The sequence below is a fragment of the Berghia stephanieae genome, chromosome 11 (genome assembly GCF_034508935.2).
Source record: "Berghia stephanieae isolate SIO BIC M18660-M18661 chromosome 11, UCSD_Bste_1.3, whole genome shotgun sequence".
NCBI classification, from domain to species: Eukaryota; Metazoa; Mollusca; class Gastropoda; order Nudibranchia; family Aeolidiidae; genus Berghia; species Berghia stephanieae.
The window spans coordinates 34300826-34327558 of NC_088370.1; the positions used below are offsets into that span (position 1 = coordinate 34300826).

The 26733-nt window shown below is 33.8% G+C and overlaps 1 protein-coding gene across 2 annotated transcripts in view; it reads right to left on the bottom strand.

Annotated features, from left to right (window-relative positions):
- Nucleotides 1-26341, bottom strand: part of LOC144956469 (uncharacterized) — a 34743-nt gene extending 8402 nt beyond the window's left edge. For both annotated transcript variants that reach the window (XM_078886990.1, XM_078886989.1), the window contains exons 1-16: nt 25779-26341; nt 23614-23738; nt 20519-20571; nt 18264-18372; nt 15987-16024; nt 13209-13248; nt 12768-12965; nt 11778-12010; nt 10414-10559; nt 9571-9652; nt 8778-8959; nt 8339-8417; nt 6566-6687; nt 4354-4435; nt 2962-3077; nt 141-1473 (exon numbers count right to left, since the gene is read on the bottom strand). In XM_078886990.1, the coding sequence (XP_078743116.1) occupies nt 141-1473; nt 2962-3077; nt 4354-4435; nt 6566-6687; nt 8339-8417; nt 8778-8959; nt 9571-9652; nt 10414-10559; nt 11778-12010; nt 12768-12965; nt 13209-13248; nt 15987-16024; nt 18264-18372; nt 20519-20571; nt 23614-23680 (2880 nt within the window). In that variant the 5' untranslated portion in view covers nt 23681-23738; nt 25779-26341. The remainder of the gene's footprint in view (nt 1-140; nt 1474-2961; nt 3078-4353; nt 4436-6565; nt 6688-8338; nt 8418-8777; nt 8960-9570; nt 9653-10413; nt 10560-11777; nt 12011-12767; nt 12966-13208; nt 13249-15986; nt 16025-18263; nt 18373-20518; nt 20572-23613; nt 23739-25778) is intronic.
- Between the last annotated feature and the right edge of the window lie 392 nt (nt 26342-26733).

A 26733-nucleotide genomic window follows, 5' to 3' on the forward strand; every position in this document is an offset into this window, starting at 1 on the left:
ATCTTAAAAAGAATAGACACACTAAACTGTCAAACATGGGACACTTTTTCTGAGCCACGTGGTATATTCAGTTTTCAGCAGTCTAGTCTCCCCTCATAATAGTGTTTTAGTGTAGTGGATCACATATTCCTGATACTTACGTCATTTTTCTTGGTTGTCATATCATCCGACTTGAGAACATCCACCAGTTGAGTTTTTGTTGCCTTGAACTGTCCTTGGGCATCCATAAAGTCTATACGATCAAAATCATCCCTCAGTTTTTTCAAAAAGGCATTCATATTCTTCTGTTTTTCATATTCAGCCCAAGTGTTCCTTTCACCTTCCTTTGCTCCCTGCTGATCATTTTGAATTTTCCAATTCGTGGTTTCTTCTTTTACTTTCCACATTTTATCCTCCTGATCTGTTTCTTCCATAGCTTTTTTATTTTCCATTTGGAGTTTGAATGACATCCTAAATTCAGCCCTTGTTCTCTCAGCCTCTTCCTCTCTCTTTCTCCTGGTTTCTCCTTTAGCTTTATTGATTTCCACCTCTTTCTTCGTGTCTTTTTCTTCAGCTTTCCTCAATTCTTTCTCCTTTTTCTCAGCTTTTTCTTGAGCTTTCCTCTTTTCTTCATTTTTTTCTGCCGCCTTCCTCATTTCCTCTTTCTTTTTATTAGCTTCTTCTTCAACTCTTCTCATTTCTTCAGCTTTCCAATTAGCCTTTCTCAATTCTTCATTCTTTCTGTCAGTCTCTTCTTTAGCTTTCCTTATTTCTTCAGCTTTTCCACCAACTCTCTTCAATTCCTCTTTTGTTTTGTCAGCTTCCTCTTTAGCTTTCTTCAATATCTCTTCTTTTCTGTCAGCATTTTCTTTGGCTTTCATCATTTCTTCAGCTTCGGCTTTTACTTTTCTAAATTCAATTTTGTTTCTGTCAGCTTCTTTTTCAGCTTTCGTGGTTTTGTCAGCTTCTTTTTTAGTATTCCTCAATTCCTTCACCTTTTCGTCAGTTTCTTCTTTACTTTTCCAATTTTTCTCAGCTTTCACTTTAGTTTTCCGCCATTCCCCGGTCTTTTCAACAGCTGTCCTCAACTCCTCCATTTTCATAGTTTGTGATTTAGGTCTTTTCAGATTCTCAGCTCTTTCATTTGGGTTTCCCAATTCCTCCACCTTTTCGTCACCTTCTTTTTTAACTTTTCTCATGTTTTCAAATTCCTCTTTGATTGCCTGTAATTTCTCTCCTCCTCCATTAGCTTTCCTCAATTCCTTGTCCTGTTTGTCAGCTTCTGCTCCAGCTTTCCTCATTTTCTCAGCTCCTTTGTTTGTCCTCAATTCTTCAACTTTTTCTTCAGTATTCCCCAATTCCTTCCCCTTTTTGCCACCTTCCCCTTTAGCTTCCCTCTTTTTTTCAACTTCTTTCGTCTTCCATATTTTCTCATCATCTTTCCCTTTATTCTTCATTATTTTATCTTGCCTCTTTACAGCTTCCTTATCGCGTCTGTGCATTTGATGAAGAAAAAAGGAAGAGTAAAATGACTTTATGGAAGAATAAATAATTACAGATATATAAAACAAGACTCATATTTTAACAATTTCACCAAAGCAACAGTAACAGCAATGCAACTCAGGCTTCAAATCACTCTTACTGCTTTGAGAGCAAAATTATGTCACCAGCAACAACTAGTTAATTAGTTAAATAAAAATTAAGGGTTGAAAGAAAGTATTCCATTCTAAAGAGTTATATAAAAACTTAGATTTAATAACAATTGTAGTGATAACTTTTAAATTTTTAATGGAGTGATCATAAACAAACAAAATGAAATAATAATTCCTCAGCTATTATGAATCCGTTATAAAAATAGGAGATGATAATTATTTCCTTTTTTTTAAAAATAATTATAATAAATAGCATTGCTTTATACTTTATCCATTTGGTTCATCTTCATAACAAATCAAACAAAATATTTAAAAAACAAGCAACAAATTTAACTACTTTTGTGGGTCATTACGTTTGAAAATTATGAAACCATTAATATTGTATTTTGAGAATATTATTGAAACAAAACCATCTGTGATCAATCTAGTGAAAATGATACTATGTCAGGAATAGACTAAAGCTTAAAAATGAAACTTAAGCTTAACCTTTAACATGTTAGTTAAAGTAAATGTGCGGCTATGTGGTCTAGTGGTATGACACTCACTTTCGAATCGGAAGGTCCTGGGTTCGAGCCTCACTCAGCGCATAGTTGAGTCCTTGGAAAAGGCTCTTTACTCACATTCTCTCACTGTACTCAGGTGTAATGAGTACCTGGCCGTCAACAGCATTGTCTCTGTAAGTGTTGCTGTTGGCCAGGGATCCCTTGTAAAGTGCTTTGAGCACATTTAGTAGATATTGCGCTATATAAAAGCTCATTTTTTAAATATTTTTTTTGAAATGCATCCATCAAGGAGGCTGCGTTTTGTTTCTAAAATTTCAAAACACTTAAAATTTCCTAAAGCTGATCACTTTGACTTTTAAACTCACTTTGACTCATATAGCTTATTCCGACATAATATTACATAGATAGGATGTGTCATATTCCAGTAATGCTTGTGTGTGTTAAAACAATTAATTAACACCTTCAAGGTCAGAGAGTGTGGCTATGTGGTCAAGTGGTATCGGAGGGTCCTGGGTTCGAGTCCCAGGCAGTGAATTGTTGAGTCTTTGGAAAAAGCTCTTTACTCACATTCTCTCACAGTACTCGGGTGTAAAAGTAAAATGATTACCTGGCTGTTATCAGTGTCGTACCTGTCCGAAAAAAAATGTAATATCACCTAACAGCCTTGTCCTACATTTTAAGTGTTGCTGTTGGCCAGGGACCCCTTGTAAAGCGCTTTGAGCACGTTTAATGGATATTGCACAATATAAAAGCTCAAGTTATTTGGAGGGGGGTTTCTGTATGTCTTTTTGTACTTATGAATAATAAAGATTAAATCTAAATACTACCTGTTCCATTCCGATGGCCTCCATTCTTTTTCTACTTTCACTTTTGTTTTCTCCCTTCCTAGTTGGACTCCTCCATTTTGCACTGTATTTTCTTTTCCTTTTCTTTGCTTCTCAAACTGTTAAAAGAAAGAATAGGAATATAGCATTTTTAAAACAAAATAATTATGTTTGCTTTTATTTTTTGTTTATTAGCCAAAGCATTATTGCCGCTTTTTACTAACTCATGTGCTGATTACTTTACACTCATGACAACAGAATTTGCTTTGATTTTATAATAATTAATAGCTTAGTGCGGCTATGTGGTCTAGTGGTATGACACTCGCTTTCGGATTGGAAGGTCATGAGTTCGAGCCTTGTGCTCGCCGCATAGTTGAGTCCTTGGAAAAGGCTCTTTACTCACATTCTCTCACCGTACTCAGGTGTAAAATGATTACCTGGCTGTTAACAGCGTTGTCTTTGTCCGAAAAATTGTAATATCGCCTAACAGGCGTCCCGTCCCGTCCTACATGTTAAATGTTGCTGTTGACCAGGGACCCCTTGTAAAGCGCTTTGAGCACATTTAGTGGATATTGCGCTATATAAAGCTCAATAGATCTGATGATCGGCTAGGTGTTAGACTAATCTGCTGTGATATCAAATTGTGGTTCTGGTCATGTCTTCATTTTTTTTCAGTACCGTTTAGTTTCTTTAAAATTCTGTCATTCAAGATGTGATTAGATTTTTTGTGTTTTATTTGGAATTATCAAATTCTACTATTAATATGGATGAAATTCCATTTTTCAAATCTTTTCCTATTGTTACAAACTATCAACGTTTTTTCACAAAATTTTGCCATCGTTTTCATTTTTAATTTGTTAACATAAGAGACCATAAATAATCTTAGTTTTCTTCCTGAATTTTAAGATAAATCAAAATCATCAATATAAATTCAAAATGAGGTATCCATGATCTCACCACTATTTCATTTGACCCTGTTTCATTAACCATTACTGTTTGGTTCCTATTTCAAAGTTGCCTGTTCATGGCTCAAAACCGCAGACTGTATTACAGTTACACAGATAATCATAGTCTCTTCTTATTTTTCCAATCACCCTTTTGGCAACAATCCTATGAAGTTGTTGGGTCATAAACGCAACCCATTGCCTCAAACAAGTAGGGGTAAATGAAATGTTGAAATTGAACTTATAGTTAAACATTTATGAAAATAGTTTCATATTGGTAGATTTCTATTTTACTGAATAAAATAAATAAACTGAAAATTCCAATTTTACACTTTTTAACAATTATAATTTAGAAATTAATTTTCTGCATGTGTTTCAACCTGGCATAATTCGAAACAATTTCAAATGTGCTTTGAGTCTTTTAGGAGGAAAAAAGGCGGATTAATATTACCTTCCATCTCTTTGAATCCTCAAATCTTTTCTTTGCTTTGTCTTTCTTTTCTTTCTCAATTTTGGCTATTTCCTCAGCTTTTCTGAAACCATAGCAAAATTTATAAAGTGACCAACTAGAATACAGTGGAAACCTGATAAAGTCAACATCGCCAGACCAGAAAGATTGGTTGACTTTAAGCAATATTGACTTTATCCATTATCCATGGAACAGACTTAGATAAGAACAGAAAATGTAGGACCAACAAGAGGTGTTTTTGGTTTTTTTTTGTTTTTTTTTTTTGTTTTTTGTTTTTTGTTTGTTTGTTTTTTTTTAGGGTTTTACGGCGCTTGCAACACATTTAGGTTATGTCAGTGCCAGTAAAAAGGAAGAAAATGGGATAGTAAAAAGTTCTAGAATTACAAATAAAGCACCCAAGAAAAAGTAAGACATAGGGGAACTGGGAACAAATAGGGATCAGATGTAGATTCCAAGAGCATACCACCAATGTACTTAGTTTGAAATCACCTACAAGTCTCATCCAGACACAAGCACAAAATCCAACAAAGAGGAATACACTCAAATGCTTACATTATAAATTCAAAATAACAAATATAATAATACATAACAGAGAGATGATTTACAAGGAAAAAAATATCATCCCCCAAAACAATAACTATGCATTTGACTGTTTCCCTCCCAGCTAGGACTCCGGGCAGGGCCAAGACAAAACCAAGTAATCTCATTCCACAAGACAAAGACAGAAAGCATGTTGGAAAACAGATACAGGGGATAGAAGACAGTAAGTACCCCCCCCCCTGCCCACTATGAGTGGATGCAGATTCCACTGCAGCAGTCCTACTTGGAGATTCCTGAATTTTATCGAGTTCTATTTTATTTTATCATTTATTTCTATATTACTTTACAAATCTTATAAAATAAATCTTTTGTTGTTTAGCGATTTTCTTCTTCCTTCTCTTTTCTATAAAATTGATTAATGTTCGTTATTTTTCTCACTTGGGGTCTCAACTCGACAGATCACTCGGCAAAGTATAATAATAGTAATAATAATAATAATAATAATAATATAATAATAATAATAATAATATAATAATAATAATAATAATATTAATAATAATGATATTATTATTATTATTATTATTATTATTATTATTATTATTATTATTATTATTATTATCATTATGAGATGATGATGATGATGGTAATAATAATAATAATAATAATAATAAATAATTAATAATAATAATAATATAATAATAATAAATAATAATAATAATAATAATAATAATAATAATTATAATGACAATAAAAATAATAAATCTTTATTGACCAAAATATGATAAATTCCAATGGTTTACATTGCTCGAACAAATTTAATAGTGTATATAAATGTGTGAATCTTATAGTATTATAATCATCCCGCCAAAATTACTTCAAAATACACACATATATCCTTTACATATTAATATAGATTAACTGGAAACAGAATGTTTTTAATGCATTGAAATTTTCACTGATTGCAAATGCATTCAAATCCAAGAACTTTACTCACTATGTCAACTCTCTCCACACTAACTCACATGTTTTAATGAGATAATCCTATCGATTCAAGGGGGTTTACAAGAGCTTAGTAGGTAGTTAGAGCAGTTGCTTTAAAAGGATCAGTATCAATACCGGGTACAGTCAAGGTTATTTATCTAGCCCCCATCCACTCAGCCCACAACTAAGTAGCTGGATCTGTTAGCTCTGACAGAAAGAACTTTGTACAAATACTCCACTAGTGTCCTATTCAAATTACAATGCAGGGAGAAAATGTTAGTGCATGTTTAATGTTGCTGAAACTTAGAAAGATAAACTTATGGCTCAAACGGCCTACTTTATTCATCTAACTTAGTGCCAAACTTTGTACTTATAATTATATATATATGTAATTATATTTTGTGGTCTAGTGGTATGATACTCACTTTCGGATCGCAGGGTCCTGAGTTCGAGTTTGAGTTGAGTACTCAGGGGTAAAATGAGTACCTGACCATTAGCAGCTTTGTCTCTTTCTGAAAAAATTGTAATATCACCTCACAGGCGTCATGTCTTGTTCTACATGTTACATGTTGCTGTTGGTCAGGGACCCCTTGTAAAGTGCTTTGAGGGCATTAAGTGTATATTGCGCTATATAAAAGCTAACTTTTTTTTGTTTTTCTAAATAAAATATTACTTCAATTGCTCTGGTGTTTGCTTTTCCTTTTCTTTTTTCTCTCGTTCCCTCTTTTGCTTCTCTATCTGTGCCTTGTTCTCCCTCTCTTCCTTTATAGATTGGTTTCTGATTCTTTCCAATTCCTGTGCAAAAAAAAAAGAAAATGTTTACAATCAAAATTTGGCATCAACTGCATTGAACATGAGAAAGAGAGAGTAAGAGAGAGAGAGAGAGAGAGAGAGAGAGAGAGAGAGAGAGAGAGAGAGAGAAGAGAGAGAGAGAGATTGCAAAATACATGTGCAGTCTTGGATTGGTTTTATTATTCATTATTTATTATTGAATTAATTAATGATTAATTGGAACGATTTCTGAGTAACAAAGCTGTTCTGATTAAGTGGCTCGCACTGTATAATCAGGTTTTGAGACCATGAGCCACATGTTCAAGTCGAATCAAACATGTATGGATCTAAGTTTCAGGCGAGATTCCATGCAAATGTTTGAGCACAAATGGGATAAATATGATATTGTAGCATATGATTGTTGTATCAAATTCATCCACACATTAGACATTCAATACCTACCACAATATCTATTATCTGCCCTTTAATCACTTATACAGAGGTCAACTTTCAGCCACTGACCTCAATCACCAAAACATTTTTTTATAACAAAACCGCACTAAACAGTATCACTATATTATAAAGAAAATGTGAAATGTTGCCAACTTGTCTTATTTGGAGTTGAATACATAAACATTTTGCTTCTGGTCTTAAAATTTTGAAAAGCTTTAGGAATCACATTCAACTCTACAAGGGACTTTTATTTCAGTGATGATTATAACAACATTCTACTAGAAGTATACTTTTTTTTTTTCAAATAGTCCTGCATCCTCTCTCTTTGTATTTACTTTTGTGGTGTCAAAGATGATTAGGAAACAAAAGCCACAAAATTAAATTAGATCTATATATATTGTCCTGCTGTGAAGAGTCAAACATTAGCCATTTATAGGTGCAGCTAGCCGAATTAGCTGTCCTTCCAGTATGCGAGTAGTTACTAGATTTAGTGGCATAGAAATGCCTGAAAATGCCTGAAAATACATTATTAACCCTTTTTACAATAGCATAAAACCAAAATTATTATGAGTCATCCTATCATCCTTGGCTAAAAATGTCAGAGCTTAAGAAACATTTTTCTCTGGCATGCATTCGTTTTACTAAAAAATTAATTTTGACGCATCTATGATATCCTAACCACAATGATAATTCGTAAGGTCAAATCATTAAATTCAAAATCCAATCAATGTTAGAAAAGGATACATTTTGATAAGAAATAATAAGGGTGAGGTCATTGAAGGGATGCTATAAAAGTATTCTTGAATTCTTGTATTTGAAATTTCAAACTCATTCCCAATGCCAGGCTCCCAAGATTGCACAACCGGATAGGGAACTTGTTCGAAATTCCTACAGCGGGAGTTCAAGAATCTTATAGATAGTTCGAAGATGACGTCACTCAGGTGTTTGTTATTGTTTTTTGCCATCTGCGTTTATGAGTTATTCTCACTAAACTGTATTAACCAGGCTATAGACGATCATGGTTACACATAGTTTTGTGTGTTGGTCCGTTATACTTCCGGATGGCAATGTTGTGAACTTCTTAGCCAAGTGCATACTATCTATACTCTAAAATCTTGCATTCTTTTTCAAGTTGCTTGTGTCAAAAGTTACATATCAATGCTCTAGATCTAAAGGAATTTTGTTCATGCTGGTAGGCTAGTGACAGTTACAGATTTTTTACCTTTAGTCTTTCAGACTCTTTTTCGGCTTTCTCCTTCTCCTTCTTTTCTTTTTCTACTCTGGCAATTTCCTCCTCCTTTCTGAAATTGTATCATTATAATAAAACATTATAAAATAAAAGAAAACAACGTCAGACAAAACGAGTATTTTGAGAACTTAAAAAGAAATTAGATGAAACATTTTTCATTAACATTTATCTCAAATCAATTTTCCATTCGAAATGTAGAATTATGGGAAACCCCTATATGTCCACATTGTTTCGTTGTTTCAACAGAAGCTTAAAGTAAATATCATTATTTTTTTATAAATGTGCACTAAATATATTCAAAATAACTCAATTGCTGAAAAAAAATGTACAAAATAACACAATCATTAGGCACAAAATGTTCTTAACCAGTTATAAACTGAGGCATATTTGCTTTAACTTCAACAAGTCTTACTTTTGTTGCTCAGCTATCCTTTTCTCCTCTTTTTCTTTTTCCTCTTTTTTTCTCTTTTCCTCTTCTAGCTGGGCTGCTTTCTTTCTATCATATTCTTCTTTTTGAGCTGCCTTTTTTCTTTCTTCTTTGCATTTTTTCTCTTTCTCTTGTCTCAATATTTGTTCCCTGATGTCTTCCATTTCCTAAAAAAAAAAAATTAATAAATAAATAAATAGTCCACAAGAATATTATGTTTCAGGTGATGTACCACAATACGGTAAAAGATTACGAATTCAAAGATTTTGCCTGCTAGGCATTGATATTATAGAAACTAACAGTAGTTAAATGCTTGTTCTCTTTTCCATTTCTTAAGGTCGGATGTTATAATTGCCTGCTCTTAAGATTGAAGCTTTTTGTCATGTATTGATTGGTTGCTGCTATTGGTTAGATGACAGACAATAAGGGAAGCGATCTCCCACATTCCATTCGGCATTTGGCTAGGCCCCATTGCTTTAGAAACCTTGAGGTCTATCTTTCTTTTTTCATTTTGTCACAATGCCATTGTTTTCTATATTTATTATAAGCATGGATGATGTGTTATTTTATTCTAGAAGTATATACTGATGTTTTTTTTGTTTTTTTTTGTTGTTGGCTGAAGAAAGGTTTTGAGCCTGAAACGTTCCGTGTTTGGTATTTTGCTCTTTTTTTAATCTGTTATATTCATTTTTGTTTATTACTTATTAAGCATTAAACAGTAAGATAAGTGTATATTTATTCCTTAATCTAAATACAATGCCAATAATTGTATCCTTACTTTTCGTTTTCTCTCCTCCTCTTCTTTCTGTTTTACTTTTGCTTCCTTTTCTTTTTCCATTTTAGCTTGGTTGGTCTCTTTTCTGGTTGTGAGGTTAGAAGTGAAACACATAAATAATAATAATAATAATAATAATAATAATAATAATAATAATAATAATAATAATAATAATAATAATAATAATAATAAATTCCCTTTATTCATCCCTATGGAAAATGTTTCTTTAGGATCTATTCCAAGGGAAGACTGGAATAGCCCAGGCGTCAGCAGGAGTACAGCGCTGCAAAGTGAGCTAAAGCTAGGTGACTTGCTCAAAGCCACACAGTTGAGTCCTTGGAAAAGGCTCTTTACTCACGTTCTCTCAACGTACTCCGGTGTAAAATGAATACCTGGCCGTTAACAGCGTTGTCTATGTACGAAAAATATGTAATATCACCTAACAGGCGTCATGTCACGACCTACATGTTTGGCTAGGGACCCCTTGTAAAGTGCTTTGAGCACATTTAGTGGATACTGCGCTATATAAAAGCTCAAAACTCAATATTTAATACACCCGGTAGGATAAGCAGCTAATTAGGCCCTTGGACAAATTTTGGACAAAGAAAAATCATCCTGATTTACACCAAGGGGATTTCTACATCAAACATAAATTTCTGATGAGTGAAATGTGAGCAAAATGCCTCTCCCAAGAGTATATTATCCAGGTGCCTAATCACTAGCTAAACCCTATGACCTGATTAAGTTTATGTTGTGGGTTTAAGACCAAGGTTATACACAACTGAGACATAGCGATAGGGATATCAATAAAATAAAACTAATGTCTTTCATAGTAGTAAATGATACCTCTTCTGTTTCTCCTCTTGTTTTCTTCTTTCCTCTTGTTCTTCTCTTTTTCTCTTTTCTTCTTTCTCTCTCTCTAAACGAGCAGATTTTTGTCGTTGTGCTTCCACTTTATTCTTTTGAATCTGACGCAAAAGAGCTTCCAGAGACTGAAATAATTCACATAAAATGAAATAACAGTTCGGATGGAAATGAGATGTGAACTACTCGTTAACCCTTAACTCACTCAATCCTAGAGATTTTTGCTACTTTTAAAAATTGGAAAAAAATGTATTAAAATGAGCATGTGGATAGATAGTTTTATTCAACTACCATAAACATGTAAAAATGAAAAAAAAAAACATTAGCTTTGATACTACGCATATAATTTGTCTCAGAAAAAAATGTAATAAATAGGCATGGGGTAAAAGTAATCCGGGTAAACAACGGATATAGTCGGTTTTAGGGTTGAGTGAGTTAAACCTGTTTCAACTCAAGCCCAATTGATATATCTGACTGCTTTTACCTAGAAAAAAAGTAACAGGGTTGCAACAAATGCTAAATGAAACCTGAGTAACTAAATTGTTTCTGATAATTGGTGAAAACGAGCATAATCAAATAAATCAAAGGAACAATCAAAGATTGAAATAAAGTCATTCCCACTCTGACAGTGATATATTGCTAATACTTTGTTCATTTCTTAAAGTTTAACTCACTCAATCCTAGAGATTTTTGCTACTTTTCAAAATTGGGAAAAAAATGTATTAAAAATGAGCATGTACGTAGATAGTTTTATTCAACTACCATTAATATGTAAAAACTAAAAACATTAGCTTTGATATAATTTGTCTCCTCTATAATTTGTCTCAGAAAAAAGTAATAAATAGGCATGGAGTAAAAGTAAAAGCAACCCGGGTAAATTACAGATATTGTCGGTGTTAGGTTGAGTGAGTTAAATTTGTTGCCAAACATTTAGGTCTTACCGTAATCATGAAAATAGAACTTATTTATGGATGGTTTGTCGATAATAATGACTTGTAATATCAAAACACAAGTCAAATCAAAAGTATGGAATTAAAATAAATATATAACTGATTCACAAAAGAATGAAACACTTTATACAGAACAGTTTGGGCTCAAAACCCTTCTTCAACCATCAACAACAGTTTTTGTAGTTGGTTGAATAAGAACTTTATGGCCTGAACATTCTGTTTTGTAGATTTCATTTGGCATTTTAAGTCAAACCAAACGTTTGTTTATTTTGGCCAGAAAAATTTTACATCATAAATTGACAAAGTAAGATGAACCCAAATTTTGTTAAACAGTCTTAGATATCTGAAACATATAAAAAGGAAGTCCTGTCAATCTAAAAACGTTTTTTTCCTTACATCTGAACGTGACGAGGCATTTGCTGCTCTTGAGCCTGCCCTTCTTTTTGCTGTTGGAGGTGTGTCATTCCTTGGTGTGTCATGATAATGATGTGATGAGGCACTTGCTGTTCTTGATCGTTCTCTTCTCTCCCGTCTTCGTTCACTATGTGTTTTATTTGGTGGAGGAGTATTCCTGGGTGTGTCATTATGATAACTTGAAGATGATTTTCTTTGTCGTGGTGGCGAAAATCCTGAAATATATACTTAATCGTTTGAGTTTTGCAAAAGTGATAGAATACAAAAATATAAAATTCCCTCTATTCATCCCCCCCCCCCCCCCCCCCCCCCCCCCGAGTAAATCTGTCTTTAGAGTCTATTCCAAGGGAAGACAAGAATAACCTTGGCATCAGCCGCAATGCAGTGCTGCAAAGTGAGCTGGGATGAGGTGACTTATTCAAGGCCACACAATGCGGTGAGCAGTCAAACTCAGTACCTTTTTAATTTTTAAAAAAGGCCAAGACCATACTGCTGGGCCATGCATTAATTTGGATTGCTGATTTGATTTTTTTCATCACACGGAACAGTTTTTCAAGGAGCTTGAGTGTGGAGTCAATTTCACTAATTGAGAATTCAAAAGGATGCTGCAGCATGTACTCTTTCAGGAGGTCACAAACCTCGCTCACCTCCTTTTGATGATAGGTGCTGATTGGCAGTTCTTCGCCACATTAATCTTCTTCGTTGTCCTCATTTGTTTGTAATGATAATAAGCATATTTCTATTGCATCTTTCATCAAAATCTTAAAGTAGGTTCATCACAACATTTTCACTGATCCGAAGGCGTTGCAATTATCAGGAGTATATATATATATATAAATATATATATATATATATATATATATATATATATATATATATAATATATATATATATATATATTAAGAGTGCTTGATTACCTCAATAATATTACATAAACCTATTAATCTCTCTATCTATTTATCTTTATCTTACCTCTAGACGGACTCTCATATCTTGTACTTTGTCTATAAAAAGGAGAGGAATGCCTTGAGTTGCTTGCTGCAAAAGAACGTGTGGATGATTCCCTCGACTCTCTGTAGTAAACAAAGCCATCATCAGAATCGTCTGAATCATAATCTGACCAAAAGTCAGGCTCATGGAATCTGTTACGTTCATATGCCTCTTGTCGTGCTGTTGAAGTTATTTCATTGTTATTGAGTCTTCATTGTTAAATTCAATTCAATTTTATTTTAATAACTTATTGTTTACATTACATTTTTTTTTTTTTAAAGAAAAAAATTCCAAGAGCAGACTTGGGTATGTTATATACATAATATATCGATACTCAAGAATCACTGTTAACTGTTGATCTCAAAGAAATATAAATACATGGGACAACAAAAGACAGCCTCTTAATTTTAAACCAAAACTTACCTGCAAACATTAAATTGAATAGACGATCCATAAATGCTTCCTGAAATTAATGAGAAGCAATATATTAATTTCTTTCACCCTCTGTGATACAATTTATGGCTTATAACTCTACACGACTTCATTAAGAAATTTCTTCTTTTTCTAATCTCCAACCGCTCACCTCCCTTCAACCCTTCCTTTTGTATTCTTTCAAATTTTTTGAACAGTTGCAAATTTTGAACAAATCATATACAGTGAAACCTCTCTATAACATCGTCAGGACCTGAAATAAAATGTCGTTATAGAGGGTTGTTGTTACAGAGGGGTTGTCAAAAATAAACATTGGGGGGGGGGGGGGGTTGATATTTTCCCTCTGTAATTTGTCCGGGATTGGAAACGGCATGTATGCAATTGCATACACAATGACATAGAAAAAAAAATTGTTTGTTTTTGTTCCTTTTTTGTGCATTTAAAAAAAATATATATATTTAAACACAATGTGACTTTCATGTCAATATTTTGTGATAACAATAATAATAATAAGAATAATAATAATAATAATAATAATTATTATTATTATTATTATTATTATTATTATTATTATTATTATTATTATTATTATTATTATTATTATTATTATTACAACAACGATAATAACAGTAATAATAAATGGAAGAAGAAGATGAAGAAGGAGAAAAAGAAGAAGATAAAAGAATATAATAATGATGATGATGATAATGATAATATGATAATATAATAATAATAATATAATAATAATAATAATAATAATAATAATAATAATAATAATAATAATAATAATAATATAATAATAATAATAATAATATAATAAATAATAAATAATAATAATAATAATAATAATAATAATAATAATAATAATAATAATATAATAATAATAATAATAATAATAATAATAATAATAATAATAATTTTTTTTTAAAATATATATTTAAACACAATGGTGACTTTCATGTCAATATTTTGTGAAGACGTCATCAATCACAACCTGTCTTTGTCTGGAGGGGACGATCTGACACACCATCAGTCATCAGTCCATTATATGACCTATCAAGAACATTCATTGGTTGATCTCATTGGCTACATGCAGTGTGAGTATGGGATATCATTGGTCAAAGAGTAAGCATTTTCATTGGCTGCATGTCGTGCAAGTAAAATAATAATAATAAAAATAATAATATTAATAATAATAATAATAATAATAATAATAATAATAAAACAACAATAATAATAATAATAATAATAATAATAATAATAATAATAATAATATACTCTTATAGAGCACACGGTATCTTCAACAATGAGCCTCTTGGCGCTTTACATCAACACAAAACAATATCCAAGAAAATACATGACAGTAAAAAAAGAAATGTTTTCAAGGAGTTCTTGAACACCGACAATGATTTAAACTCCCGTATGCTCTGTGGAATGGTGTTCCATACAGATGGACCAAAATGAGAAAAGGACCTTGTTTCCACCTTCGTACTGATGCGAGGGATAGTCAAACAGGTAGTGTCATTGGAGGAACACAAAGATCGGGCCAAAGTAAATTTCTTTTGGAGTTCTGTAAAGTAGGGAGGGACAGTGTTTTCCAGACAACGATAAACCAGGACACATGCTTTGAATTTGACCCTTTCTCAACAGGCAGCCTGAGAACGTCCGCCTGGCACTATGCTATTCCACCGTGGAGTATTGCACTCCAGTGTGCGGTAGAAGCAGAAACGTTGAGAAGGTAGATGTAAAACTTTGCAAGTCGATGCACATAGTGTCAGGAATGCTGGCAACAACTCCTAGAGAATGGGGCCCGATAATGGCAGCGATCCAGCCCCCCGATGTCTGAAAGGAGACGATTACGGTAAACTGGCTGAATAAGAATGGGGACACCCCTCTGAAGCGCATTATGGACGGTGCCCCCGTTTTGAGCTGAAATAAGTCCCGGCAACCCTTGTACGCAGCTTCCCTGACTATGGACAGAGATGCATATACGAGATGGAAGTCGGTTTGGATGAATTCAATCCCTTGTGGGGGCAGGGACGTACACTCCTCTAAGCTTGGTGAGAAGTTGCCAGGCTTTGATACCAGTAAGAGAGGACACTGGCTGGCTGCGAATCGACTTCTGTCGAGGAGCTGCCTAACAGCAAGTGCGCTTCATCAGTGGGGACTTTCCACCTGTCCCACATGTACCAGATGTGGGCAAGAACCCGAAATAGCAGAGCATCTAGTTGAATGATGCTACCGGGCAGGTTCGCAACGGTGCACGAGTGCGGACTGGACTTTGCTGATTGGGTCGATCGTCATAACATAGTAGTGTGAGAACCATAAGAGGCTGCTGCCGTATATCTATTCACAAAGACAGAACAGGTAATTTAACACTGGGCTTAGGAGCATTCAAGCACTAGGGTGGATCACCATTTAGTTAAAGCATAGTTGGTGGAACAACAGAGGCACCCACATATAGCTCGTCTGTCTCAGACTATTGAGAAAGACTATCATCTGGCTGACATTCTTGGCCCTGCAATAGATGCATATGCTCCGAACTCAACATGACAATGTGAAATCTGACAGAGGGGAGACCATAAAACCAATTAATTTTCTCAGCTTACGTCTGCGTCATATTAGTTTCAGAGTGATTTTTTAAAAAAATTTATGTATATTTCATGTCAATTATGCTAAATTGAAATTTTCCACAGCCTTGACCTAGGAGTTGAATTGGCTCCTGGTGGAAAATTTCTCTAAAATAACGTTTACATTTAGGAAGCTTACCATAAACATCTGCCTTCTGAAAGCAGCAAATAGACCACCTACAGAAGAAAATAGAAATAAAAAACATATAAAAATGGATGTATCAGTAATTATTTTAAATAATACTTTACCAGAAATTTTCGAAAACTATTTTCATAATAAAATTTCAAAGATTAGATGCGAGTTTGAATCATCCAAAAACAATAAAAACGTTGCAAAAAGAAGTCATTCAAAGACCTTTTTAAAATTAAATTTCAAAGACTTAGTGTCCCTGAAACAAGATAAATATTACTTCATTTCCTCAAATGTCATTCTCATCAGGCCCTCTCATAACAAACCTCCTTTTTAAAATTTAGATTCATCCTCAGATTGAATTAAATCTATCATTTAGCCACTTCTTAGACAAGGAATGAGCCATTGTCACCACTCTTTTTAAGAAATCGAACCTTGACCCTGATGATTTAGAAAACTTGTGTCAAATTTTCACTTTGGGTTAAATGTTCTCAAAAAAAACAATTAAAAATCATGTCTTGTCTAATTCTAAACTGCTTTATTGAAAATTTTGTGTGATTTATTGTTTGATGACCGAACAAAATAATAAGCTTGGTATAAAAATGTTATACTGGAAAATACTTTGTGTTGGTTTAAGAGTTAAGCCTATAATATTTGAGTTATCAGACCTGCAAATGAATTTACATTGCTTAAAACTCACCCTTTCAAAAATTTCTGTTGACTTTTATGTAAAAATTACGTCCATAATGGACGTCCATTTTCATTTAATACACATTGGCATGTATAGCTTTTCTTTGAGCGATTTGAGATTTCGGTCTAAAGCACCATATAAGAAAAATTCATTATCAAAATTTACTACAAAATATATTACAGTCCACTCCAGATAATCGCAACTCAGTTAATCACAATATTCGGTTAATCGCAACATTTCCCAAGAAATGGAATTAATTCTATATAAAAGTCACTGGTTAATTGCAACAAACTTCGATTAATTGCAAACAAATTTTCGACCTCAAAAAGAGGAAAATTCATGAAATCAATCAAACAAAATCTCATTATTAAATTTCACCATGAGTGATCATGAAGAATCGAGAGTGCTACAGTAGTGTGTCACCACTCTATTAGAGACAAACAAGGGCAGGTGTTTGCAATACGGGTTCATGTGGTCTACTATGACAATTAGATATGAGGCGATTGGGCTGGGCATAGTCTACACAACAGGTAGAAAATGACTCTTGTAAGGAGAGACTGAGCAATGATATTCTTTGATTTGGGATTGAAAACTGTGGATTCTGACCAACAAGTTTGGTGAGAGCTTATTGTCTCTCATCACGGTTAGCCTCTTTGACTCTTACAATTGTTAAGAACAAAAGAGTGACAGTGAATCCACTCTGAATAAGATGTCGGGTTGCCTCAAAGCTGCTCTTGATTGTCAAAATCTATACAGGGCTATCATATGGTTTTAGTTTCAATCAAATTGATCAGTTTGTGGTGGACTAAGAACACTGTTTATTACTAGTGGTTTAAGTTTACCATATTTGTTTAAAATGTTGCAATAGTGGACAGGAAACTCAACTTCGGTTAATCGCAACATTTTCACTAATCCCAGGGTGTTGCGATTATCCGGAGTGAACTGTATTTTAAAAAAACAAACAATGGTACAAAGACATTCCTTCAAAATTTATATTAAAAACCGTTCAAATGTCGATAGTGTCAGCTAAAATAAGAGATTACATAAGGGATTACATAATCAATGTATGGCAACTAGCTTCCATTTCAATTTTGTACAGAATAATTTGTCTGTTATGCAAACCTTTTGCATTACATCTTTAAGAATATCTGTACACACCGATTACTGGCTACTCATTTACATCTGAATTAGATGAAGTAATATGTGCTCAGTGAGCATTGTCACTCATCTAGTCACTAGTCACAGAGGCAGCGTGGCTCAGCGGTACGTCGTTGCTTAGTACCCGAACGGTACCGAGTTCGATCACCCACCGCTGCGCTGTGTGGCCTTGAGCAAGTCACCTCGCCCTAGCTCAATTTGCAGCGCTGCACTGCAGCTGATGCCTGGGTAATTCCAGTCTTCCCTTGGAATAGACCCTAGACACAAATTTCCCCCATGGGATGAATAAAAGGAATTTTATTTCATTTTATTTATTTATTTATTTACTTTATTTTACTTAACATTCCAAAACTTTATTACAAGACTTAGGACACCTCATGCATCATTTACCGTGTGTCTTAGAAAGACAACCAATGTTACAACAATTTCCTTTTTACCGCTTTCAGAGTCATCATCCATGTCTTGATCTCCTGTGCCATTTCCTGTCAGATACTGGTATGCTTCGTTGATCTCTTGAAACTGTTTTTGTGCCTCAGGACTTTTATTCTTTCATGGAAGGGGAGGATGGGAGAGAGAAAAAAAAAAGATTTAAAAATTTGATATTGACAAGAACTATTTTCCTCTCTTGTCATTAAGTCGCAACTTTGAGCATCGAAGATAATCGTGACTGTCAGCGTAATGAGAACAAATGGACCTTCATTTTGATTTTATTGATTTCACTGTCAAAAACATGTCCATAATTGTGCCCGACTCTCATACCGTAGGTAAACACACAAATTCATACAATAATCAATCATTTTCTGTGATACATGAAATACGTATTATTATTATTATTATTATTATTATTATTATTATTATTATTATTATCATTATCATTATCATTATCATCATCATCATCATCATCATCATCATCATCATCATCATCATCATCATCATCATCACTATTATCATTATTACCATTAGTATTATTACCATTATTACATGAAAGGAATGTATGATTCCTAATAAGAAAGGGAAAAAAACGAATTGAAATATCTCACACAGGAAGTCATATTAACTAGAGATGGATCAAACATCTACTTCATTTAAAATATAAAACAGATACTGTTCTAGTCTCTACCTTTATTTTATGGAATTATATTTTGGCGAGATTTAATCCTTTTTTTTTTAACTTTACACACTTATTTATTAGGTTACAACAGCAGGCAATATCATTTTCATCTAGAGAGCAGATTGCTAAGCAACTTGAGCTTCAATATGAAGTCTAATTTACATCATTGTTACAACTCACTTGAAGAACTATGTGAAAGTTAACGTCATATTTTAGTAAATGAAACCAAGCCTATAACCATTTAATTTGTAACCCTCCGTCTTAAAATGGGATTATGTCGAGTTGATTTACATGCAAAAATTAATGAAATTATCGTCACAAATATGAGTCTTCCACTTAGGTTGGGGATTTTTTTTAGGGGGGGGGGGGGAGGGTGGAGGGTTGTTTTTTTTTGTTGTTGTTGTGTTTGTTGGTTTTTTTTTTGTTTTTTTTTTTTTATAATGACTTTGGTTAATTAACTTGTAGAAAACAACAATTTCGTAAATTTCATTATTCTAACATTAGATTCACTTTTCACATCTGGTTCTTCCTATCATAAAACGAGACACTGGCTTCTGGCGACAACAGACGTGGCTTGCTGCTCTTGTGATATTCTACAAAATATTTTTACTCAGTGTAACAACATGTTTTATAAAATATTATTCTTTTTTTGGATTACTTACACCAGATGTATATTTTCAACAATTTTTAACTCCAACTGCAATAATTCGCACAGTTATGGATAGAAACTTCCAACTTTTATCAAGATTTAACATAACATAACATATGGTATAGGGCAAAATAGGATAAAATCCCTTGAATGCCCTTAATATTAATAGTAATGCCATAAATCTATTGATTAAAGATTACAATAATGATACACGTGGTAAAGATAGCATATCAACTTAAATGTACTCATGTATATGTGGTGTACAAACATATATCTTTAACCGTGACATGCAAAGCACACACACACACACACACACACATACACACCCTTTCAATAATTCTACACCATCGTCCATTATTTATTATTTTTCTGTTGAGTCTCAATTTATAAAATTAAAATATAAAGTGTCGCTATTAATTCTTAATTCTACATTTTCACATTTTTATGCATTTACATATGAATTAAAACTAGGGGTCATAGGGACAACATATTTCATTTTGTAAAATTTATATATATATATATATATATATATATATATATATATATATATATATATATATATATATATATATATATATATATATATATATATATATATATATATATATATATATATATATATATATATATAAATTTTACAAAATGAAATTATATATATATCATTGTCACCATAATTTCTTAACTTTATATTTATACATTTTTATGCAGGCCCCCGTCTGTAAACGAATTTCCTTTTTGGATGAATAAAGTATATTATTAATATTATTATTATTATTATTATTATTTATTATTATTATTATTATTATTATTATTATTATTATTATTATTATTATTATTAGACTGAATCATTGCGTCATATTTAATATTCATTAGAAACGATTGAGATGGCAGACATCAGAGTCACCATCTTAATTTTCCTCAGTTATTTTTACCTTGTCAGGGTGGTACTGGAGTGCCAGTTTTCGAAATGCCTTTTTGATTTCATCTGTTTGAAATAAAATGACAAAGTTTGATTTAAATAGTGTACATAACGTAAGCACACACACACAGACACATACTCACACACACACACACAAACAACACACACACACACACACACAAACACATATATATTTACAATTGACATGAAGATCGTTTGCATGTATTATGAGATTGATTCGACATTGTGATGATTTTCTCGAAAAATCAAATTTGTTTGGTCAAATCCCATTTCGAAAATAGACGCCATCATTTTTAGCACATGGGTTGTGTGTCAACCTTCCAGTTAGCAAGTATGACAATGAGGTGGGAGTACTTGCAATGAATCAATACTAGGTAGTGGTTCCTCTCATTATTTTGAATACAAAGAATTTGTGGCATATTTTTTTTCAACCAATTAGCATTATATACTTTTGAAAATGCCCTATACAAATGCTATCTATTATTATCATTATTATTGGCCAATGCCATCACTATTATTTCTACGCAAATCCAATGCTCTGCAAACAGTTGGGAAATAGAAAAAAATTATGGAACAATGGAGATTTTGTATCACTTCAATCAAAATAAGGAAGAGCTCAAATAAATTTATGCTTAACAACGACAAAGCGTAAGCCATGCTCATTGGAACAGCAACGGACTTGACGAAGGTTGAACACATCATAGTGCGGCTATGTGGTCTAGTGGTATGACACTCGCTTTCAGATCGAAAGGTCCTGAGTTTGAGCCTCACTCGGCACATAGTTGAGTCCTTGGAAAAGGCTCTTTACTCACATTCTCTCACCGTACTCAGGTGTAAAATGAGTACCTGGCCATTAACAGTGTTGTCTCTGTCCGAAAAAAAATTATAATATCGCCTAACAGGCGTCATGTCCTGTCCTACATGTTAAGTACTGCTGTTGGCCAGGGGCCCCTTGTAAAGCGCTTTGAGCACGTTTAGTGGATATAGCTTGAGAGAGTCCAGAGACAAGGCGCCCGGTTCATAACTGGGAACTATAAGAGTAGAACCCCAGGATGCATGACAAAAATGTTAGAAGAAAGAAACCTCATCAGCCTCCAACAAAGAAGAAAAGAAACCCGTCTGTCATTCATGTTCAAGATTATAACAGATCAAATACCATCAAGAAGGGCAGACTCCTTTTTCACGCCACAACCAAACAAAAGAAAAATCTGAGCACTCACAACACTCACTCTTGCCAACCACATAACCGAAAACCCCATTGAAAGATACGCCACAAACAATTCAAACTGCTTCAAAATCCCACAGACAAGAACACAAAACTACAGAAATTCTTTCTTCATTAGAACTATCTCGGAGTGGAATGGGCTGGATGAACTGGTCATCATGGCACCACACCTAAACGATTTCAAGGCCCGACTAACATGGGCCCACCACTGAAATACAACCAGACCATTGGTTTCTTCAGCGCCAATCATACAGATACAGATAGCGCTATATAAAAACCTCAATAGAAATGACAACAGATGGCTCCATTTTATCATTCACCAATACAGCAAAAAAATCTTGGGGTATATCTTGACAGCTCCTTATCAATGCACTCCCAAGTGAGCAATACTCTTCAATTTATTTATATGCACATAAAGAACTTTAACTTTAGGAGAGTGAGAAACGATATACCAATCAACGTAATAAAAATACTCGTCAATTCCAGATTGGATTACTGCAACTCCCTATTATGCAGCAATTACCTCAAAAATTCAAGTTGCCAAAAAACGACACCGTTCTATTGATATTCAATTTTAAAAAGGACAAGTAGTTTGTCCATTCTACTGTTCATTTTGCATTGGTTGCCATGGGAAAAGCGGATGATCTACAAAATTGCTATCGTCACCCACTGCGTATTCTACTCGGTATTCGGCAATACCTCGTTGAGTTCATGGTCCCATATAAAATTAACTACCCTGGGCTCAGATCTGTAGGTGACACAACACTCCTATTTGTCTCATGAACTCACCTAAAAACATTGGAAGATTGATCTTTTAAACACCAGGACCAAAAATCAGGCATAGTTTACAGCTGGACCTAAGAGAGTCTCAGACTACAAATGATTCAAAGAATGACTAAAAACATTTGTTTTTTCACTAATTTTGTATGATAGCGCCTAGAGCCTGCTGTTTGTGAGGGTATTGCATATTGTAAATGTCATCCATTATCATTATTATTACATTATAATTCTGACTATTTTGACCTTGAATCCTATTCTCTTTATATGTTTCATCCAAACAAAATACCAGTTTGTTTATTTTTTTATGTTTTTAAGGGTTTTACGGCGCTTGCAACACATTAAGGTCATATCAGTGCCAGTAAAAAGGAAGAAAATGGGATAGTAAAAAGTTCGAGAATTACAATAAAGCACTCAAGAAAAGGGAAGACAAAGGGGAATTGGTTAAAATAAGAAACGGGTGTAGATTCCAAAAGCACTCTATCAAAGTACTTAGTTTGAGATCACTAAAAGTCTCATCCAGACACAAGCACAGGTCCCGCTAAGAGGAACACACTTAAATGTTTTACAAATCATAATATATAATATAAAGAAAGCATAATACCATGCATAACAGAGAGATGATTTACAATGAAAAAAATATAATCTCCCAAAACTAACTATAGATAGTATGCAGATGACGTCACTCAGGCCTTTGTTATTGTTTTTGCCATCCGCGTTTGTGAGTTGTTCTCACTAAACTGTATCAACCAGACTATAAAAGGTCATGGTTACACAGAGTTTGTGTGTTGGGCCGTTACATTTCCGGATGGCAATGTTATGAACTCCTTGGCCAAGCGCATTCTATCTATACATTCAACTGTTTCCCTCTCAGCCAGGGCATCTGGCCAGGACCAGGACAAAACCAAGTAATCTCATTCCAAGACAAAGACAGAAAGCATGTTGGAAAACAGATATAAGGGGATAGAAGACACAGTATGTACCCCCCTGCCCCCTATGGGAGGTCAGGAACCCCACCCAGAAATACCAGTTTGATGCAGTTGGTCAAAAATGAGACATAAAAAAAAGGAAAAAAAGGTTCTTGCCTTCAGATGAATCTTGTGGTATTTCTAGAATGCGAAAATATTTTGCCCTTTTTATTCTGTTCTCCATTCCTGTAGCAGCTGCCAACAGCCTTTTATCTTAGATGTGGTGACTACACCTTGCTCCACTGGAACGAAAAAAAAGTTAAAATTATTGTCAGAAAATGATTTCTTGATGAAAATCATGAGCTATGATGTTAGATTAAACTTGAACCACGCGTGTAAAGGTTTAGATTAAATAAATCTGCATTTATATTTAGGACAGTTTGATTGTTTAACCAAGCACATCTGTATTATGGGACCAAAAAAATGCTTGAATAATGTCAGTAGAACATGATTCCAATAATCATTTTAAAGTTGAAAGACCAGATTAGTCTTTTTTTAATATTAGAGACTGTATCTGTTGTTCTCAATAAAACATAAAATTAGCCAAGTTCCAATATTTTTTTAAAACTTGAGCTTTTATAGAGTGGGGAATTCAATAGCTCAGTTGGTAGAGCAATCACTCCACACACACACATACACACATACACATACACACACACACACACACACACACACACACACACACACACAGGGACCGCATTCGATCCCAGGTGAAATTGAGATCTTTTTCTGACAAGCCTGTCCACCCAGCAATGATTGGGTAGCTATGTGTGTTATAACTTGTGGAAAGTACTTTGCGATACACTAGAGTACTATCCAAAGGGTAGCAAGCAATTACTACTGTCCATTTCAATGTTTAGAAACCAGGATGAACTCCAGCTCCATGAGCTCTGAAGGACTACTTTTATTTAGTACCTTAACCTTAATTGGAGCATAAGGCATGAACAGTTTCCCTGCATTTGCTCCAGTTCCTTGTTTTTATTAAGAACAATATCCACTAAATATGCTTGAAGCACTTTACAAGAGGTCCCAACCTAATAGGAATTCTTTACATGTAAGAATAGACATGACACCTGGTAGACAATATTTCATTTTTTTTTTTTTTTTGGACAGACGCAACGCTGTCACTAACCAGGTACTCATTTTGCATCTGCATACAGTGAGAGAATGTGAGTAAAAAACCTTTTCCAAGGACTCAACTTTGATCTATACAAAGAAGGACTTGAACCATAGACAGACCACAAAGCCTCAAATATCAATCTTAGGCCTTATGCTTGAACTGAACTTATTGGCTGTTGCTACCAAGTGGCCTTACAACTTATCCGACTCATAAATTTTTAATAAATTGCAACAAAAAAATTGATGAAAATAAATATTAAACTAAAAATCAGCCATTCATTCTTTGCTTCTTTAGTCGATTATACTTCCGTGATGCAATTAAAATATTTCATTAAAAACAGATAACTGTTTTTATAAAATAAAAGCGTAAGGGAGGGGAAGTGTTTGTGGAGAGAGAGAGAGAGAGAGAGGGAGAGAGAGAGAGAGAGAGAGAGAGAGAGAGAGAGAGAGAGAGAGAGAGAGAGAGAGAGAGAGACTACTCTACCAGAAAATGAATTTACATCTCTCTCATGTTAATCACAAGTTTTCTAAGAATTCTATATTATAAATAGGTAAAATACAAGTCCCTAAAACAGCATCTCGACCCATCCCTTTTCCCTATCCTGTCGACCGTCATCTTATCCAAGACAACTACTCGTCTTGTGTCAGTTGTGACACATGGCGCCAGCCTGTCTGGGCTGATGTCATAAAACTGGAAATGTCTTCTGAATTCCTGCAATTGAACACGGGTGTCAAATTATATAAATCGGACACCATCGCGTTGATTTTCAGTCTGAAGTACTCCCCATTCATGTAATCGGAGATTAGCTATACTGAAACAAGCAAGTCTCCCAAAAAGGGGATTTTTTTTTTCGATGTATTTTTCACCATGAACATTGAATAACAGCGAAAATGTCTGAGATGCTGGAAAAGACGGAATTCCGCCAAAAAGCGGAAAATTAAGAGCATTCGTAGCAAAAAAAAAAAACAAAAAAAAAAAAAAAAAGGAGTGGCGTGGCAATTTTTGGGCTGTTTCTACAATTATATTCACTCAAGATTCAATATGATACTTTCAAGTGTTTGCAACATATCCAAAACATAAAGTTTATTACGTTTAGAAGGGGAGGGGAACAACCATTATCTGATGTAAACTATCTGAAAGCTTTGGTCAATCATTTACTTACCAAAAATTATTGTCAATAAAACTGGCAAACTTTCCAGGTGAATTTCTTTTATCCAATTTACTGAACTGAAACCATGACCAAATAGGAAACGGCACCACCGCGTATCTGTCACTGTTACTGGGAAGGCAGGGTTGGGTTTAGTATTCCAAAATAAATAAGTTTCGATTCGTATTTCTTTCCAGGGGCAATTACGTCACCAACATGACGTTTGTCCTCTCCTTCACTCTCAGTGATGTGACAATGTAAATCGATCCTGTTTTTATCGCGCATAACTTTCAGGAAAAATATTAACATCAGCGTGTAAAATTAGATCGATTCTTTTCCGATGGTGACTTGTCTGAAACTTAAAACAAAATGTTAATATCTCATTTAAAGTCGAGGCTCACTACAAAACCTACAGTTGACAGATCACAATAATTAAAGTCGATTAGATCACCGTACTGCTACCATGATTTATGAATATGACAGCAGTGCATCATTTACCAAACTAATTTTACCAGCTTTCCTTAAAGAATCGAGTAGCTAGTTTTGAAGCATATACAACCACCCTTCCAGTTTTGTTTACCTCGATTTCCATGAAGCGGTTAGTTGCCCTCTCTATTTCCACGAAATCAACCAGTCCAACCAGCCAAGAAAACTATTTTTAGTAACGCTGTCAGCACATCATACAGAACTCGTGCTGTGGATTGGTCGATCGCTTTCATTATGATACTAAATGATCTCATTCCAAATGGGGTGCACAATAAATAAATACGTCCAAATTCTGTGACGAACCATCACAGCGTACGGTCTAATAATTTGAAAAATTATTGCAGTGTACGGTCGAATAATAACTGCCTGCCATTCGAGGAATTGGTCCATCATTCGTTTAATTATTATTATTATTATTATTATTATTATTATTATTATTATTATTATTATTATTATTATTATTATTATTATTATTATTATTATT